At 45.5% G+C, this 19,012-nt stretch overlaps 1 protein-coding gene and 1 pseudogene across 3 annotated transcripts in view; one reads left to right on the top strand and one right to left on the bottom strand.

The window, feature by feature from the left end:
- Positions 1-18,515, bottom strand: part of DIXDC1 (DIX domain containing 1) — a 62,634-nt gene extending 44,119 nt beyond the window's left edge. The window contains exons 1-2 of one of the 2 annotated variants that reach the window (XM_081100477.1): positions 18,097-18,216; positions 14,037-14,102 (exon numbers count right to left, since the gene is read on the bottom strand). In XM_081100477.1, coding sequence (XP_080956603.1) covers positions 14,037-14,102; positions 18,097-18,156 — 126 coding nt within the window. In that variant the 5' untranslated portion in view covers positions 18,157-18,216. Of the gene's footprint in view, positions 1-14,036; positions 14,103-18,096 lie in introns of both variants that reach the window. The other variant, XM_081100475.1, reaches the window with a different exon arrangement.
- Positions 9,692-10,472, top strand: LOC308524707 (large ribosomal subunit protein uL11-like; annotated as a pseudogene). The gene is made up of 2 exons: positions 9,692-9,814; positions 10,048-10,472. The product of its transcript is annotated as a large ribosomal subunit protein uL11-like (transcript).
- Positions 18,516-19,012: the final 497 nt, after the last annotated feature.

Genomic DNA, 19,012 nt, shown 5'->3' on the forward strand with positions numbered 1-19,012 from the left:
GCAAAGCTCGGAGAGAAAGCTGCACTCGCTCTGACCGAAGCCAGACAGTCCCGCTTCTCCCGTTTGAGTCTGGGTCCCTAAAGACTCGCCCGGATCTGGAGCTCAGAGTCTGCGACTCCCTCCCGATTGAAAATGCCAACCTCGCCCTCTGCCGCCAGCCCGCTCCGCGCACTCCGCACCTCAGAATTTGACTTCAGCACTGCGCCTCCTCTGAGTGTCCGTATGTGTTTCTCTTTCCTCCTAGTTGTAGGACTTCCACTCAGCCAGCGTTCCTGTGGTTCTGGGTGATGTCCCTTCCGTTTTTTTGGTTTCACTTTTGAAGTAGTTGTTCAAAGCAGCAAACTCCCGCGTTAACCTATGCCGCCATCTTGGTTCTCCGGGCCCAAGTACTTCTTTAATAAAGTGATGTTGGCAATTACTCATTGGCGGCTTCCTGAGCTTAAATTAAATCTTCCTTATTTTCTCTAAATTGATTTGTGGGAATAAATAAAGTCCTTTGGAAGACAGTACTAAGGCAACAATCAATCAGCTACTGAGAAACTACAGGAACCACTATGATCAGCAAGAAGTGGGGGGAGGAATATTTATTGAGTACCTACCATGAACTAAATATCATTTGTGTTTTATACATGTTTTAACGAGCTAATGAATAGACCTGGAACAGGGCTGTCGCACAATTGATGCTTACTAAATGGTCATTACTATTTTCATCATTATCATCATCTAACTCAATTATCAAAGAAGCACAGAAGGGTCAGTATCATCCCAATGGATGGATGAGGTTCAGAGAGATTATTTAACTTCTCCAATGTCCCCACAGCTAGGACATGGTAGACCCGGTATTGAAACTCACTGGGGATCAAGCCCGCAACCCGGGCACATGCTCCTTACCGAAATCGAACCTGGGACCCTTGAGTCCACAGGTTAATGCTCTAACCACTGAGAAAACCGGCTGGAGCCCTAAGTATTTTTATTGATTTCAGAGAGGAAGGGAGAGGAAGAGAGCTAGAAATATCAATGATGAGAGAGAATCATTGATCAGCTGCCTCCTGCATGCCCCCTACTGGGGATCAAGCCTGCAACACAGGCATGTGCCCTGACCTGGAATCAAACCATGACCTCCTGGTTCATTGGTTGATGCTCAACCACTGAGCACACCAGCTGGGCCCAAATCCTTAAGTATTATTTTTTATTTTATTAAATGTTCATTTTGAAATAATTTTGCCACATAAAAGTGGCAAAAACATCATAAATAGTTCCCTTACACGCCTTCCCCAAATATTTACATCTTACACAACCCAGTACAATGATCAATACAGGAAATTAACACTGACACAAGACCACCAACTAACCTACAGTGCAATGATTCAAATTTCACTAATTATCCCACTAATGTCCTTTTTCTGGCTCAGTGTCCAATCCAAGGTCTCACACTGCATTTAGTTGTCGTGTCTCTTTAGTCTCTTCCAATCTTTGCCCTTAATGATCTTGACAATGTTGGAGAATATTGGCCCAAATATTCAGTGTCCCTCAGTTTGGGTTTGCCTGATGTTTCCTTTATTTCTGCTCTGATCTTTATTACCATTACTAGAGGCCCGGTGCACAAAATTTGTGCACAGATGGAGTGGGGTAATTCCTCAGCCCATCCTGCACCCTCTCCCAATCCAGGACCTTTTGGGAGATGTCTGACTGCTGGTTTAGGGATCCCTGCAGATCGGTCCTAAACTGGCAGTTGGACATCCCTCTTGCAATCTGGGACCGCTGGCTCCTAACTGCTTGCTTGACTGCCTGATCACCCCTAACTGCTTCTGCCTGCCTGCCTGATTGCCCCTAACCACTCGCCTGCCTGCCTGATTGCTCCTAACCACTCACTTGCCTGCATGATAACCCCTAACTGCTCCCTGGGAGGTGGAGTCAGCTGGGGCGAGGGGCCATGGTGTTCTGGTCTCTGGTCGTTCTGGTCATTCCACCATTTCAGTCGCTGGGCTTTTATTATATAGGATGTTTTCCAGTTACTTTTTGTGTATATAAAAGCTACTTTGGTATGTTAATTTTATGACCTGTTACCTTATCTTTAATTGTTTGAGTTTTATCAGTGACTAGAGGCCTAGTTCACGAAATTAGTGCACTGTAGGGTCCCTAGCAGCTGCCTGTTGCCGACCAGGGCCTCTCTCCCTTCTCCTAGCAGGCCCTGCCCCCTGGTTGAACTCCCGGATGACCTCCCAGCCGAGGAGACAATTTGCATACTATGCTTTTATTATACAGGATTGTGGTTTCCAGGATTACTATCACATCAACTGTAAAAAAAAAATAGTTTTTCTTCATTGTAGTGCTTCCCAATTTAGTAAGTTACTGGTATTAGAACTATATATATTTTTTCTCATGTTAAGACAGTACTCATCAAGTCTTATTTTCTTGAGTGTTTTTATGAGGAATGGATGTTGAATTCTGAAAGTTTCTTAGCATTTATGGAATTAATCTTTTATGATTATTTTCCCTGATACCTATTAGTCTGGTACTATATGATATTAATGGATTTCCTAATAATGAACCTACCTTTAATTCTTGGAATTAAACTCACCAGATCATAGTGAATTATATTTTTACTATGGTGTTGGATTCTATTGTTAATAAAATAATTATTAGTGCTATATCAGTACTATATATGACATTTCTTCATAGGTACTCATAAATATTCGTCTTCAGTTTTCTTTTTGATTGTCTTTTTCATATTTAGGTATCAATATTACCTTTGCTTCATATGAAGTAGGAAGTTTCTCTACATTTTCAATACTCTGAAAGCTTTGGGACGCTCCGATATGTGGAGGTTTGATAGAATTCCCCTATAAAATAATCTGGGCCTGGTACCTTATTTGAGGAATAGTTTCTTAATAACTTCATTTCTTCTACAAAAATTGGTCTGTTTAAATTTTGTCTCCTGCAATTTTAATAAGAATTTCCCAAGAAATGATTCATTTCATCAATGTTTTTTTTTCTTTCTTTTTTTTTTTTTTTAATAATTTTTATTTCTTAAAGTATTACAAAGAGTATTACATATGTCTCCCTTTTCCCCCCCTTGAAATTCCCCCAACCCTTACCCCCCCCCCCGTGTCTTCTGTCCATTGGTTAATCTTATATGCATGAATATAAGTCCTTCGGTTGATCTCTTAATCCCCCCAAACCCTCCCCAGGCTTCCCACTGTAGTTTGAAAGTCTGTTCAATGTTGCTCTGCCTCTGCATCTACCCCTGTTCATCAGTCTATACTGGTCCCCATTATCTGTCCCAACATCACTGGAGCAGTACTAACCTCACTGGGGCCATCTCAGCCTCACCGGGGCCGTTTCAACCTCACTGGGTCCGTCCCTACCTCACTGGGGCCGTTTCAACCTCACCGGGGCCGTCCCGGCCTCACCGGGGCTGTTTCAACCTCACTGGAGCCGTCCCGACCTCACCGGGGCCGTTTCAACCTTACCAGGGCCGTCCCGACCTCACCGGGGCAGTTTCAACCTCACCAGGGCCGTCCCTACCCCACCGGGGCCGTTTCAACCTCACCGGGGCTGCTTCAGCCTGACCGGGGCCACTTCAACCTGACCGGGGCCGTCCCAACCTCACTGGGGCCGTTTCAACCTCACCAGGGCCGTTTCAATCATTTCATCAATGTTTTAAAATGCATTTGCATAGACCTGAAAATACTCTGGTAATTTTTTTTGTTTCATTGGTTACTTCTCCATTATCATTTCTCATTTTGTCTTTTGTGCTTTCTCCCTTTATCTTCTTCATTGTGTTAGCCAATAGTTTGTCCATCTTGATATTTTCAACAGATCTTTTTAAAATGCTTTCAAGAATTATTGCTATTCTGGCTTAAGTCCCTCTAAAACCATAATATCTAGAAACAACCACAATTCTCTAGTGTAAAACCAGACACTTGGCTTCCTTATCTAAAAAATTTCACATTCTTCTTCTCCTTTTTCTTCCTTTTCTTATTTTTTGTTACCCCACCTCACACCGTTGACTCTCACAATGCTGTCAACCAAAGCCTCCCAGTAATTTTTAATATTCTGCTGTTAAATCAATTTCTTCCATCTTTGTTCTTTTAAAATTGATCTTCTTAATGCACATTTACCTCTTATAAATTTCAACCTGTTAGATTCTTTTTCCGAAGATCCCTGCAGACCCTGTCCTTTCATGCATTCATTTATTCAAATCAACCAACACAGCCAGGAATTGTGCCAAATCCAGTGCTTACAGTCACATAAATAACTATGGCACAAAGTGATTGCTGCAGCAACGGGGAAATGTTAAAAATGCTATTAATGCACAGAAGGGTCAAAAGGGAAGGAAACATTTGGCTGGCTTGTTAAGGTTGTTTGCCAGGCCACAAAGAGGAGAAGGGCATCCTAGGTGATTTAAACAAAAAAGAAAGAAAAAGACCTGTGAAGGCATATGGTATCTTGGAGGAATAGCCAATTAATAAATTACTGTGTGGGCAGAGCCATCAGTGGCAGGCAATGAGGGTGGAAAACAGGTCAGCACAAACCTACCAGCACTTAGACTTAGGGCTTGAGATCTTCAGCAGCAAAGCCTGGAGCTTTGAAACAGGAGAGTGAAACTGTGAGACCCGCATCTTAGAAAAGTCACTCTGGATACAGAGGAGAACATGGGGTAGAAAGAGGAGCATCCAGATCTGCAGAAACCAATGAGGAGACGAGGCAACAACTCCAGTGAGAGAAGATGGGAGCCTGAATTGAAGCAGCATAGTTAGAAAAGCACAAATTCCAGAAACAAATCAGAGGCGAATGATAGGATGTGGGCAGTGACAAAAAAAAAAAAAAAAGAGGTTCCAAAAAGTTATGCCTGAATGATTGGCTGATGACGATACATTAACTGAGAAAGGGAATACGTGAAGAACAAGTATTGGGAAAAAGAAATAGTTTGGTTTTGAATAAGAGTCTGAGCTCTTTGTAAAACATAAAAAAGCCAGTTGGCAAAATCCATGTCTAGAGCACAAGAGATGGGAGCGAGGTGGGAGGTACAAGTTTGAGAGTATGTATGTGTGATAGGTTATAGCCGTAGGTGTGAGTGAGACATAATAACTAATAACTACCACCTACTGAGCACTGACTATGCACCAGGAACTGTGCTAAGGACTTCACCACATCTTTTCAAACATTCTCTCTCTCTCTCTCTCTCTCTCTCTCTCACACACACACACACACACACACACACACACACACACACACATTAATCCTGTGAGAAACTATCTTTCTCATGTCATACGCATGGAAACCAAGGTTCAGAACAACAAAAACCCCAGTCACAAGGCTGCTAACTGTCAGAAGAAGAATCTGAACCCAATCCTGACTCCAAATCCTGGGCTTACAAGTGAACCACAAGAAGTTACTTGGCAGGAAAGGGAGTGAGGAGACGGATGGAAGGGAAAGAAGAGATTAAAAATGTACTAAGTGGCAATTTTTGTCAGCTATTGAAAGAGACACTTTATATCCCTGTCTCCTTTAATATTCATACCCAGCCATTAAAATTGATATTATTGGCCCCATTTCCCATATGGGAAACCTTGCTCAAGATCATAGCACTGATAACTCATGAAAATGGGATTTGAACCCACTGCACCATACTCCAAAGAATAGATTATTTCTACAATACCAAAGAAAGCATACAATGAGAGGAGAGAAGGGAGTACCCAGGGCAGAGGATGTGATATATCAACATTAAAGAAACAAGTGAAGTGAATTGAGCAATAAAATGATCCTAGGACATATAACCAGAGGGCAGAGGAAATATAGGAATCCAGGGATGAGAGAATTTTAAGACAGGTGGTCAGTTAGGTCAAATGCTATAAACAGTCCAGCTGAGGACTAAGAAGCCCATTTCACTGAATAATTAACAGGCTTTGATAACCTTTGAGAACAGATGCTGTAGCGTGGTGGGGTTAAAAGTCAGATGGCAGTGAACTGAGAAGACCTCAGAGAGCATAAAACCAGCAGTGAGGGGAGGAGATAGGGTAGCTGGAGAGGAAAGGCAATAGAGAATGAGGATAACAGGAAACTCATTGGCTGGGGTGTGGGGTTAGTAAGGAGGAACAGATACAAAGGGAGGGGTGTGAACAATGCAGCAGGTTCCAGGGGAGAGGAAGAGGCCACTTCCTGCTCTGATTGTGAGGAGGCAGGAATACATACCTACAAATAGGTACAGACCCGGGGAATGTGGAGGGGGGGAAGAAGGAAGTTGAAGGAGCCCAACATCTAAATAAATGCCCCTTTATTCATTACTAGAGGCCTGATGCACAGAATTCGTGCAAGGGTAGGCCTTCCTTCCCCCAGCTGCTGGCTTCGCCGTCCCGGCCCCGGCCCCCTCCTGCACCCGCCTTGGCTTGGTGCTGCCCACGGCTGCCACCACACACCCTGGGCTCCCAGGTTCTGCGGAGCCCCCCACCCCGAATGATCACCCGCTGGACAGTGGCCTGGGCCTCCCTCTGCAGGGCGATCGTGGGGCAATGGCAGGCCTGGCTCTAGTGCGTGAGGTTCTGCTGTTCGGCTGTTTGGTCGATTTGCATATCATGCTTTTATTATTATAGATAGAAAGGAACGGGGAGAATGGAGGAGGCTTCCGGAAAGGAGCCCTGTGGGAGACTGGAAAGAACAATGGCACCAAGGACTCAATAGGGCTGGAAGTCATAATTGTGCCATTCAATCAATCAGCACGGCTATGTGATTTCCTCTAAAGGGCTCAGCAGGCCGGGGGGTGAGAGGAGGAAACCAATATGGGCTAACCTGTGACTGGAATTAGTCAGAGGAAAAACAGCGATCACCAGGAAGTGAGGATGGTGGTGGGAGTACATTTGAAGTGACTGATTGTGGAATCTGCACCGGATAGAAGAAATTAAGGAGAGCTGATAAACTGAGAGGACAGAGAATAGAGAACTTGAGGCACCTCAATGTAAGTTTAATGGGAATGGAGTATGGAGACTGGGGTGTTAAGCAGAGAGTAAACTTTCAGAGTTCAAGATTTTAAGGGCAGCACTAGACTGTTGCTCAGTGGTTAGAGCATAGGCTTGCAGACTGAAGGGTCCCAGGTTTGATTCCAGTCAAGGGCATGTATCTTGGTTTTAGGCATGTGTGGGAGGCAACCAATTGATGTATCTCTTTCACAGTAATGTTTTTCTCTGTCTCCCTCCCTCCCTTCCACTCTGTCTAAAAATAAATTGGGGAAAAATATCCTCAGGGGAGGCTTAACAAAAGAAAACAAAACTAAAATTTCAAGGGCAGGGCAATTTTGTGCAATAAGTTCCAGGATACAGCTTCCCTGTGTGGCATTTTTGTAGCAGCACAGAGAAGGACAATCATTGCCGTGGGGATGGTCAAGGAACTGGGAGGCTTGACTGTCTTGAAGTCATTCCAGGAAAGTGGTAGCTGAGGATATTTACTATTCTGCCCAGAGTCATATAACTTAAAAGACTGATGAGTGTGCCTTCAATGACGCCCAGCCATCATGGCTCAGTGGTTGAATGTCGACCTATGAACCAGGAGGTCAGGGTTCAATTCCCGCCAGGGCACAGGCCTGGGTTGTGGGCCAGATCCCCAGTGGGGCATGCAGAAGGCAGCCGATGAATGATTCTCTCTCATCATTGTTTCTCTCTCTCCCTCTCCCCCTCTCCCTTCCTCTCTGAAATAAATAAAAAAAAAATTAAAAAAGAAATCACTGACAAAACATTTTAATTGAATTGTCCTTTGTCATGTCACTACCATGTCTGCACGCTGACAGAGACCTAATAAATCGCATCGAACAGAGAGATCACAGATTCACAGCTGAGTGGGCTTATTCTTATCCACAGGTTGAGGGTTACAATGACTTTAGGCGTTTGCTCCTTTTAAGTCTAATCTGGGGAGCCAACCACTAAACTAAGTCTCAGTGCATCTCCTCTCTGACATGAAGGTATCTGTTCCTGGTATCCAAGAGGCAGGCCAAGGCCCTGTTCTTGTTATACTGGAAAATGCCTACTGCTGGCTCTGAAAAAAAACTGATTTGAACAACAAAGTAGACACTCATGAGGACCGGCCACACCACCGACTTCCCCACCAAGATGTTATCTTAAAAGAGGCCTACAGTGAAAGCCTACGCCCCAGTTTTAAATTTTACTAGAGCTACTTCTGTTAGCAGATGAAATACATATGCTTCTTGCAAGAGTCTGTTACTCTCTGGTTGAACTAGTAGGTCTTTTTCTTGTTTGTTTGTTTTTTGTGTTTTTTTTGCCTCAGAATCTTTTCTCAAATTATAACTTGTGTGAAAGCCACATATGTAAAATAGTGAAAGCAGTGATTCTCTGGTTAGCACCAGGGTGGGGAATTCAATAAATTTTTTTTTATTGATTTCAGAGAGGAAGGGAGAGAGAGAAACATCAGTGATGAAAATCATTGGTTGGCTACCTCCTGTACGCTCCCTACTGGGAATCAAGCCGGAAACCTGGGCATGTGCCCTTGACCAGAATCGAACCTGGGACCCTTCAGTCCACAGGTCAATGCTTTATCCACTGAGCCAAACTGGCTAGGGCTAGCCTAGTCCTCTTTACCCCCCGCACCCTACAAGCCATGGGAAGTAACCTCTTAAGGGGTTCTTGCATCAGTTGAGGAAAAAGAAATCACGAATTTTGCTTATTTCTAGAACTAAAATTTTATAAGTCAATTATTCAGTGAAGACAAAATAGATTCAGCAAAATAAAAATATCCAAAATACTAAGAAGTATACCTTGAACCTTCTGGAGAAGCTCCATAGAACCATAATCAGTTTCCAATCAGGTCCAGAGGGGGTGGGGGAGCTGCAGGTGTAGCTAACAGCTCTTGGGGTAGCAGTCCAGCTCACAATGACTCCCCCTTCTGTAGAAACATGACCCTCTACAATCAGTGGTTCTCAACCTTCTGGCCCTTTAAAAACAGTTCCCCATGTTGTGACCTAATCATAAAATTATTTTCGTTGCTACTTCCTAACTGTCATGTTGCTACTGTTATGAATCATAATGTAAATATCTGATATGCAGGATGGTCTTAGGCGACCCCTGTGAAAGGGTCGTTCGACCGCCAAAGGGGTCGCGACCCACAGGTTGAGAACCGCTGCTCTACATACTCAGTGATGGGCCCCAGTACTGGTCTAGCATTATATCTCCTTTCCACTGGCCACAGTTGACTGATCCAGCTAAGTTGACTGGTCAAGCCTAGTAGATCTCTGGACTTTTTCGGTCTCAAATTTAGGGATAGAATCAGTCCCTTTCCCCACCACCCTTCTCTCTGTTTCTCCCAGTCTCTCTTTCACAAAGTGGTAAGATGTAAAACTTAGATGCTGCCACAGGCATGATGTTCACATCTATAGTGGAAGTGAATAAAGCCACCCACAGAACCAGAGATAAGAGGCAAAAAGCAGAGGGAGCGAACCTGCCAGTGTCTGAGTTCTTGATTTCATTGAGACTGCTCCATCCTTGCCCATTCCATGATTTAGTTTTTAGCCTTTCCTTGGATTCCATGCAGTAGATTCCATTTTCTATCTCTGCTAGTTCAAGCTGGGTTCTTGGCACTTGCAACCAAACTAATAAGAAAAGCAAGATACTTTCAGCTTTCAACAAGGTATAACTTTCTTCAGTCATCCCAAATCTGGGTTCATCCAACACCAGCCGTCTCCACCATGCTGCCAAAGTTTGACCCCAACGAAACCAAAGTCATATGCCTCAGGTGCACTGGCGAGGAAGTTGGTGCCACATCTGCCCTTACCCCCAAAATTGGACCCCTGGGTCTGTCTCCTAAAAAGGTTGGTGATGATCCTGGTGGGTGTGGCTCAGTGATTGAATGTCGACCTCTGAACCAGGAGGTCTCGGTTTGATTCCTGGTCAGGGCACATGCCTGGGTTGCGGGCTTCATCCCCATTAGGGGTTATGTAGGAGGCAGCCAATCAATGATGTTTCTCTCTCATCAATGTTTCTATCTATCTGTCTCCCTTCCCCTCTCTCTCTAAAATCAATTTTAAAAATATTTTTTAAAAAGGTTGGTGATGACATTGCCAAAGCAACCAGGGATTGGAAGGATCTGGGGATCACAGTGAAACTGACCATTCAGAACAGATTGGCCCACACTGAGGTAGTATCTACCTTCTGCTTTTGCCCTCATCATCGAAGCCCTCAAAGAACCACCAAGAGACAGAAAGAAGCAAAAACACACACCCATTAAGCACAGTGTAAATGCCACTCTTTATGAGGTTATCAACATTGCCCAACAGATGCAGCACCAATCTCTAGCTAGGGAACTCTCTGGAAACATTAAAAGAGACCCCGAGGAATGCCCAGTCTGCGGGCTGCAATGCGGATGGCTACCACCCTCACGACATCATGGATGACATCAACAGTGGTGCAGTGGAATGCTGGGCTAGTGAAGAACTACAAAGGAAAATATTTCGGTTAAAGATCATTTGACAAAAAAAGCAAGAAATCAGATATACTATGTCTGTGACCACCAAGAACTAATCTTGATCCAGAATTAACATCTGACACTTGTTCCGTGGAAGCTAGAAGGATGCCTGAGCAATCTGGAAGTCTAGAAAGGCTGAGGGTTTTATGACAACCCTCTGAGTCAGGTCTCAGGGAAAAGAAAAGTAGACAGAGCAACAATCAAATCTGCGTGAGCAGGATTTTGGCTTGACAAGACTGAACCACTCTAAAGCTCTGAGCAGCTGGTGTGGGGAGAGGCCTTAGCAACCCCATGCTCTCCATGAGCTTCCTCCAAGACACTCCAGGTAACCCTGCAATATAAAGTTAAACTCTTCCAGTAAAGACAGTTCTGTCTACCATCTTAATCTGTGCAGGAAATCTTGACCTGGAAAGCTTTCCGGTCGCCCAGTGTACCTGGTTTTCTTTGGGACCTGCCCTTCCTTCGGAATAAGTTTGTAAACCCAGCCTCTGCTTTCTATCTCCTCTAAGCCGCAAGGTCAAAGAGAATTCCTACAGGGAACTTGTTTGGTTAGAGTTGGAAAAACACTGATTGGGCTTTTCCAGAGAAGTCTGTGGGACCTCCCATCCCTAGTGTAGAAACATTCAGGAAGTAGGCTCTATGGCAGTGGTTCTCAACCTTCCTAATGCCGCAACCCTCATGTTGTGGTGACCTCCAACCATAAAATTATTTTCGTTGCTACTTCATAACTGTGATTTTGCTACTGTTAGGAATCGTAATGTAAATATCTGATATGCAGGATGTATTTTCATTGTTACAAATTGAACATAATTAAAGCATAGTGATTAATCTCAAAAACAATATGTAATTATATATGTGTTTTCTGATGGTCTTAGGCGACCCCTGTGAAAGGGTCGTTCGACCCCAAAGGGGTCGCGACCCACAGGTTGAGAACCGCTGCTCTATGGCTTCCTGCCTGGCAAGCAGGAAAGGCGAACAAGAACAGGAGGAGGCTCCTGCAGTGTGCTGGAGAGTGCAGGAGACCTGAATGGCTCAGGAAGGAAATCAGTTTTACAGTGAAACCAGATACCGGACACCCTCCAGCAGCAGAAGCTGAGGAGATGGGGTGGGGTGTTGCTGATAAACTGAGAAGAAGGCAGGAGGTGTGAAAACCTTGAGTTATTACTGGCCTAAATTCTGCCAGGAAAAGAATGCAATATGGCATTTCTTTTCTATTAATTCCTTCAGGTCTTACTGAACCAGGAAAAGCTACTTATTCATTGAAGTTGGTGGCTAATTAGGTAAAAGTAAAGTTCACAAGTAAAAATTTTAGGTTTTTCCTTCCCTCCATGGGTAGGGCTCTTTGTATTAGTGTTCAGCCCAGCAGTCAAAGGATAATATACCAGAAAGTAAAAACCTAAAAACTTTCTGGAAGATTTCATCTCCTAGTCTTATTTTTAAATTTCCATTAGTTATGAGTTCCATAAACACACTGTTCTTCACAAGTATATGTTATAAGTGTTCAATAAATGCATGTGAGTGAATGAATGAATGAAAGAATGAATGAAATGAGGTATCACTGTATAATCTATGAGTGTCCTTTACTAAAAACAGGGCATGGAGCCCACTCTTAGGGCCTTTGGGATTGGTTCCCTACCTCCCTAATATATATGATTGTTATCATAATTAGCTAGTTTATTAATATTAATAGAAAGAGAGCAAAGGGGAGGCCAGACATTATAAGCATGGTCATCTGCGCAGCCTCACCAGGAAGCTACAGCTTCACTCTCCCCAGTAACAACCAGTCCATTCCCTGCAGATCACTGGGGGAAGGGATCGAACAAAGGGGGAGATGGGCACGTTCGCAGTTAATTAAGTTGGGGTGACACAGGAAAGGTGCTTGCCTGTCAGTCTAGCCTGGGAAGAAGATCACTGGCTAGGAGGCCACTCTGATGGAAGCCCATGAAATCCTGGAAGGTGAAAGTCCCCAAAGGGAGTTCCCTCTCTTGTGCTCTCTTGCTCTGGCACTCCTGTTTCTCACCTGCTCTGTGACCAGCACTCGCCTGTGTGCTAACCTACCATATGGCCTTAAGCAGCTGCGTGGCCCGTGGCCCTGTAGACCCCACATGCAATGAACTGCAGCTGGGAAGACAGGCTAAGCTAGTCAGATGCTGGACTGAACTATAATTTTGTTGTTGTTGTTGTTAATCCTTACCTGAGGATATTTTTTCTATTGATTGCCTCCTGCACAAGCAGATTGAGCCTGCAACTGTGGCACATGCCCTTGACCAGAACTGAACCCGCAACCCTTCAGTCTGGCAGCCGACGCTCTAACCACCGAGCCAAACCAGTCAGGCTGGACTGTAATTTAATATAGGACAGAAAGTCTGGGCAGTGGCCTTGATCCTAGCCCTGCTGAAGACAAGATTGGACTTTTTCCATGGCAGGACATGGAGATTGGACCTTGGAGGGAAACCCCCTTAATTTTATCCACTGAGCCAAACCAGCTAAGGATTTTTTTTTTAATCATCCCCCAAACCCCTTAATTTTACATCATCAATAAAGCTTTCCACAAAATCCCATCTCCTCCCCCTCCCCCCCCGCCCCCCGTGGGGAAATTCTTTTCCCTGAGGCATCCCAAGAACTCCACTTCCACTAATAACATGATCACTGAAGGTTATGTCCATGACCACTTAAATAGGGCCTGGTTTGAGTGCCAGAAGCCAATTCCAGCATAACATAATTGCAAGAGTTTCATCAGAAGGTTGATGGAACTTGGGGACTCAACAAGGGCTGAGTCCCATATGTTGTCACCTGTTGGGAATGGCTGATGGCATTTCCCCAAACCTGAAAAGGAATGATTGCTTGGCTGCCAGACAGCTCAGGGCATCTTAATCTACATGTTATTGCCTCCTACTGGCCAAACACCTGAACAGCCGTTGGCTAATTTCCTCCATTCTGACAATGGACTCTATACAAACCCTGACCCTTTGAAGTGTATATCTCTGCCTCTCCTCTGGACAAATTGTGTTAATAAAAAGCATGGGGTCCTGCCCTAACCGGTTTGGCTCAGTGGATAGAGTGTCCGCCTGCGGACTGAAAGGTCCCAGGTTCGATTCCAGTCAAGGGCATGTACCTTGGTTGAGGGCACATCCCCAGTGGGGAGTGTGCAGGAGGCAGCTGATCGATGTTTCTCTCTCATCGATGTTTCTAACTATCTACCCCTCTTCCTTTCTCTCTGTAAAAATAAATCAATAAAATATATTTAAAAAAATAAAAAATAAAAAAAATAAAAAGCATGGGGTCCTGAGATGAGGAGATCTTAGTTTCCTTTAAACGAGGCTCCTCTGACCCCCCAAATGCCTTTCAAAATTATATTTCATCTCTGGACTCCTATTTAACCTAGGCACAGCCTTCTCTAGATTCCAGAACGCTTCTTAATGTTGGAACAAGAACCCCGACATTTGAGAATAACAAAGAAGGAAATATGTTCAGGAAATTTTCAGTTCTAACAGGGTGAGTATGGGGAAGTGGCACCTGGCACACAGTGCCCATCACTGCTCCACGGGCCTGGCCAGCCCATCACTCACCATGAGGAACATGACGCTGCCTGAGAGCTTGCTGCCAGGGAGCATCTGTTTAGCTGGCATTGACTCCTGTGGGAATAAAGCCAGTGAGCTCGGGTGAGGAGTGGAGAAATCAGTCAGGATAGAAAAAAGAAGGTTGGCGAGTGAGGTGCTTTGTTACATTAAAGACTTAACTGGCCTTTAATTTCCACAGCAAAGCACAGAGGAGGTCATTGTGGAAATGTCTGACCGCCTCTGCTTGGCCCCAGGTTGCGGAAGGCGTGAGGCGCTTAGGAGCGATGTCTGCTGCAGCTGCTCCACATGCCAATCCTCTTCTTCGCCGGCCCTACGTCCCCCTACGGGAATGGCCCCAGACAAAGGCTCTTCCTGTGTTTCTCAGGGACTACCAAGCAGATGACTCTCTGTGAGATTTAAATTTTTACTTTTCTACGTGGAGAAAAACTGGTAGGGAAAGTCTCCCAGGTCATGTGCTTCAAAGGTTGAGGCTCAGACACCTGATTTCCTGTTGACCAACATTTTAACAAATCAGCTGAACAACTTTCAGTCCCTCAGGCCATTCATACTCCAGCCAGGCACAGGCTCACTCTGCCTGACAGGCAGGATTTCTACATCACCACAATTTCCCCAAGTTTCAGACTCTGACCATTTACTGTATGTTCACTGCCCTGGGAGCTCCACCAGGGCACAGACTATGTTTTTTTACTTCTGTTTCCAGAACCTGGCACGGTGCCTGGTGAACACAGCCATTCAGTGACTGTCTATTAAATGAGTACCTGCATGCATGTTTTCCAGATTAGCAAGAAGAAAAGTCTGGTCTCGGTGAGTAGGTCAGTTGGTAAATAGTTGGTACTTTTCATGATATTATTAAGTAGAAGGTACCTGTGTAATCTCCCACAAACACTACCTCTTCTATGGTACTTATCACATTAAGCTTCCTGTTATGGTTCTTATAGTACACCTATAAATCTCTTCCTATAAATTCCTTGGAAGCAGGAACTAGTTGTTTTTCTATTATTGTATCCATTTCCTCATCCAATAAATGAATTAAATAATGGAATGAATGAATGCTTACTTGCCAGACTATATTACAGACTGGTCTCCCCAAATCCTCCAACACATGCACCAAAGTACTTTTTTAAAGAAAGTTTAGCCCCTAGAAAAACACTTGCAGAAAAAACACTTGGCACATTAACCAAAGATAATGTTCATATGACATCAATACCAAGTGGCAGAGAAAACAAATAAATAGCTTTGAGGCAGATCAGAATGGGGACAAATGATAGAAAGGGCAGGCCCAAAATATAGGAGGTGGGGATGACAGCCAGGTGAGCTATAGAATGTGGCTGTAGCCAAAAGTTGTGGATAATTCAAAATGCAGAGTAACCATGCCGATAAAAGGGGCTGCATTGACATGAATCAATTCTATGAGTAATTTGTCAGGTGTGTTCAGACCAGGGCTATTCAGGGAACATAATGGAAGAAAATTCTGCCATGCACAGTTATGCATCATGGCATATGGTTGAGATTAGAGGCTAACAGTGGGTAGAGGAAAGCCTTGATTCAAAGGACAAGGTTTCTCTCTGTTAATTAACCAGTTAGGGCCATAGCTTCATTTCCTGTGGCAGTTTTCGCTGCCACAGAGAATGACGTCACGGCCCTAACCACACAGACCTTAAAAGCATCCGGGTGATGAAGAATAGCTTCAGATATGCTTGGAGCATTTCCCAGTGATGACTGGATAGGTGTGTTATTCTTAGCCCCAGTGAAGAGCTTCCCAGAGGGACTGAAGTGTATTCTGACACTGGCCTTTAAGTCCCGATCTATATCCTTATCACACGACTCTAACAAGAGATTGAATATACCTGGATCTATTAAGCAATCCTAGAGGCTGCAATAGGTCAATCAGGGCCCCATCATCTCTGAAATAACTAACTTAGCATTATTCAGTAGCACTAAATGTGATACAGTACATGAAAAGAATGATTCAATATAATTTATTATGTATGTAAAATAATTATTTAAACTTTCAGGGACATTTGAGATTTAACATATTACTATTAATATTATTTAGATTATGTCAATTTCTCAGAGAAACCAAAATACTGATTGGCTATCAGAGTTCAAATCCACTAATAGAAGGGAATAGATTATACATTAGCCTGTAGATGGGGTGGAAGGGAAATTTACAGGATGGATAGAAAAGTCAAATGTCAGAAAGAAAAAAGAGGCATTACTACATTATTCTAGAGGTGAATTAATAAAGTTGTGTGTCTATTGTTTTTATTTCTTGTTGTTGTTGTTTTGTTTTTATTAAGACTCCGTTACCACCACAAAAAGAAAACTCTCCCACTCTCCCTTTCCCTTATGATTTATAACAACTGGAGGTCAGGGGTCATTTATGGACACACTAAAGCTCTTCAGGGGAAATGTTAGGAAGTGAAAAAGAGCAGAAGGCAAAGACGGGCTGACTCTGTGCTGCTTCTCTCCTCCTGAGAAGACAGACAGTGAGACCTGATACTTGGGACTGAGTTTAAAAAAGGGGAGGCCAGAGGAGGACCTAAGGGGCTCCTGCACAATTGGTGGATAAGTCAGACATGTGACACTTGAGACCACGGGCAGGCCCAAAGGCAAGGAAAAGAGGGACCGGGAATACTGGAAGCACTCAAAGAGGTGGCCTCCTGGCTTGTATGACTGTAGCTCTTTGTTAACAACCCCCTGACATGTGTTCAGAGGACTGGTGCAAAGACGAGGAGCCCTGCCGTGCACGCAGGGTGCAAACTCTGACCTTCAAGGAGGGCTGTGACAGCCTCAGCCAAAGGAAAAGCCTGACTCAGTGGGTTAGGTTGGGACAGCGTCTCTGCAACTTTCCTCTCTGTGTCAGGAACAAGGCCGGGCACAGGGGCCAGGACTGGAGAAGGTTCTGGAACAGGTCAGGCTGCAGAGCTTCTTAATTAGAAACAGGAATTGAGGAAAGAGCCTGCCATGCAGCTGTAGCAAGAAAACCTTACACACCAATTCTCGAGAATGGCTACCTCCAGGAAAGACTGCAGGGATGGTGGAGGTACTGTCTTGCCTGTAATGTTCATATTTAAGAAGAGAATGTACTCGTGTGTTCATTGTTTAAAGACTGATTTTAAAAAAATCGTAAATTTAAGAAAGAGAAGGAAGAGAGGGAGAGGTGAAAAGAAAAGGAGAAGGAAGCAACACACAACTAACAGTCTAGGTCTCCTTGGAGGGGTCTCCCTGGAACCTGGGATAAGGCGAAGGGGCGGGGCTCAGAAGCAATGAAAGACATGGAACAAATCGCAAGGGGGAAGGATCCTACATCAGAATTCTCTAGGTCCCAAGAGAAAGAAATGTAGTAAGTAACAGAATTTTGAGAGTAAACACTGAGGAGAAAGACCAGCCAGCCTCTCCCATACTGCCCGTCACACTGGGGCCCCGTTCCCCGCTCTCACACAGAAGGGAGCCAACACTGACTCCCCCGAACTGAGCCCAGAAACCCAGACCTTCTCTCCTCTTACGTCTTCTCTGCCAACCATGCCCTTGGTTGTGGAGAAACGTACTGCCCAGGTTTTAAAAAAAGATATCAATAGAAGAGGGCACTTCATGTGGACCACCTACCTGCTCACCCTGCCCTCTCAAACTTTCTACCAATGCAATGCCACCCACCCTTCCCTCCGCTCTTCGTTAGCGCCTGGAATAGAGTGAGCACTTCTGCCACAGACTCAGGAATTCCCTGGGGGGGGATCCCTGGGGAGAGTGGAGACCACCTCTTCTGGAAGGAGATGGCCTCTGAATCCGTGTCCTGTCTTCTGGGCTCAGGCTACAGCCAGGGACGGTCCATGCCCAGCGTAGCTGGAGGCAGGCGGCCCCTTTGCTGTCTCGCGGTTCACCCGTGGGGTCGGCACCCTCCCACCACCAAAGCCGCCTTAGGGCTCTGCATGAGAGTTGTTCTGGGTCCTCCCGAGGAGGAGGGCGCCGGAGGACCGGTGCCAGAGATCAGGCGGGAGGCGCTGGGGGAGGGGGGCTGGGCAGTGGGAGGGGCAGACGGGGCAGTTACCTCGTTGAAGCCCTCCTGCAGGACGTCCAGAAAGTTCCCCCGGGTCAGGCACGCCAGCATGGTTCCTGCCGGGGCTCCCCGGGCGGGGCTGCAGGCCCGGCGGCGCCGCCTCCTCCCACTGCACACAAAGACTCCGGGTTCAGCTCGTGGGGATGTCTCCGGAGTCCCGCACGCCACTTACTGGAAACCCAGACCTGAGCCAAACTAGCGGCTTCCACTGGGCATGCTCCTACCGAGGCCTCCGCAGGAGGGGCCGGCTGCTCCGCGGTTCCTATAGAAACAGCTGGTGCGCGAGGGCTGGACCGCGCCGGCTGGGGGAGAGCGCCGCGGGCGCGCGGAGGCAGGCGTGAGCGCGCGCCACACACACGCACACGCGCACACACGCACACGCGCACACACGTACACGCGCGCACACACTCATAAGCGCGCACACACGAGCACATAGGCGCGCACGTGAACACGCACACGCACACACACGGGCGTGCCGGCGTGTGCATGCACTTGCAGTCACATACGCACACACCAGGTCTGCAGACAGGCGTGCCTGCGAGCGCGCGCGCTGCACACACATCGGATCTGCTGATTAAAGCCGCGAGCAACTCACCGCGTGGCGGGTGGGAAAGGGAGTGAATCAGAGGATTACAGCCTCTCCCCTCTGCCACACCAGCTGAAAACAGCAACCTTTTTCCACATGGGGCCTGGACAGTGAGGTTAGGCTAAAGAAGAGGAAGCAAAAGGAGAGAAAAAGAAAAAGAGAAGAACCTTTCAGAAGAGAGGAGAGAGAGAGAGAGAGAGAGAGAGAGAGAATAGAAAGAGAAAACTTTAGTTATTGATGGTATTAGAACACATTTAATTGAAAGAAAGCTAAGCAAATCACACAGGATCACCACAGAAACATCAAGGGTAAACCAAGGAT

Source organism: Myotis nattereri (assembly GCF_964212035.1).
Source record: "Myotis nattereri genome assembly, chromosome: 9".
NCBI classification, from domain to species: Eukaryota; Metazoa; Chordata; class Mammalia; order Chiroptera; family Vespertilionidae; genus Myotis; species Myotis nattereri.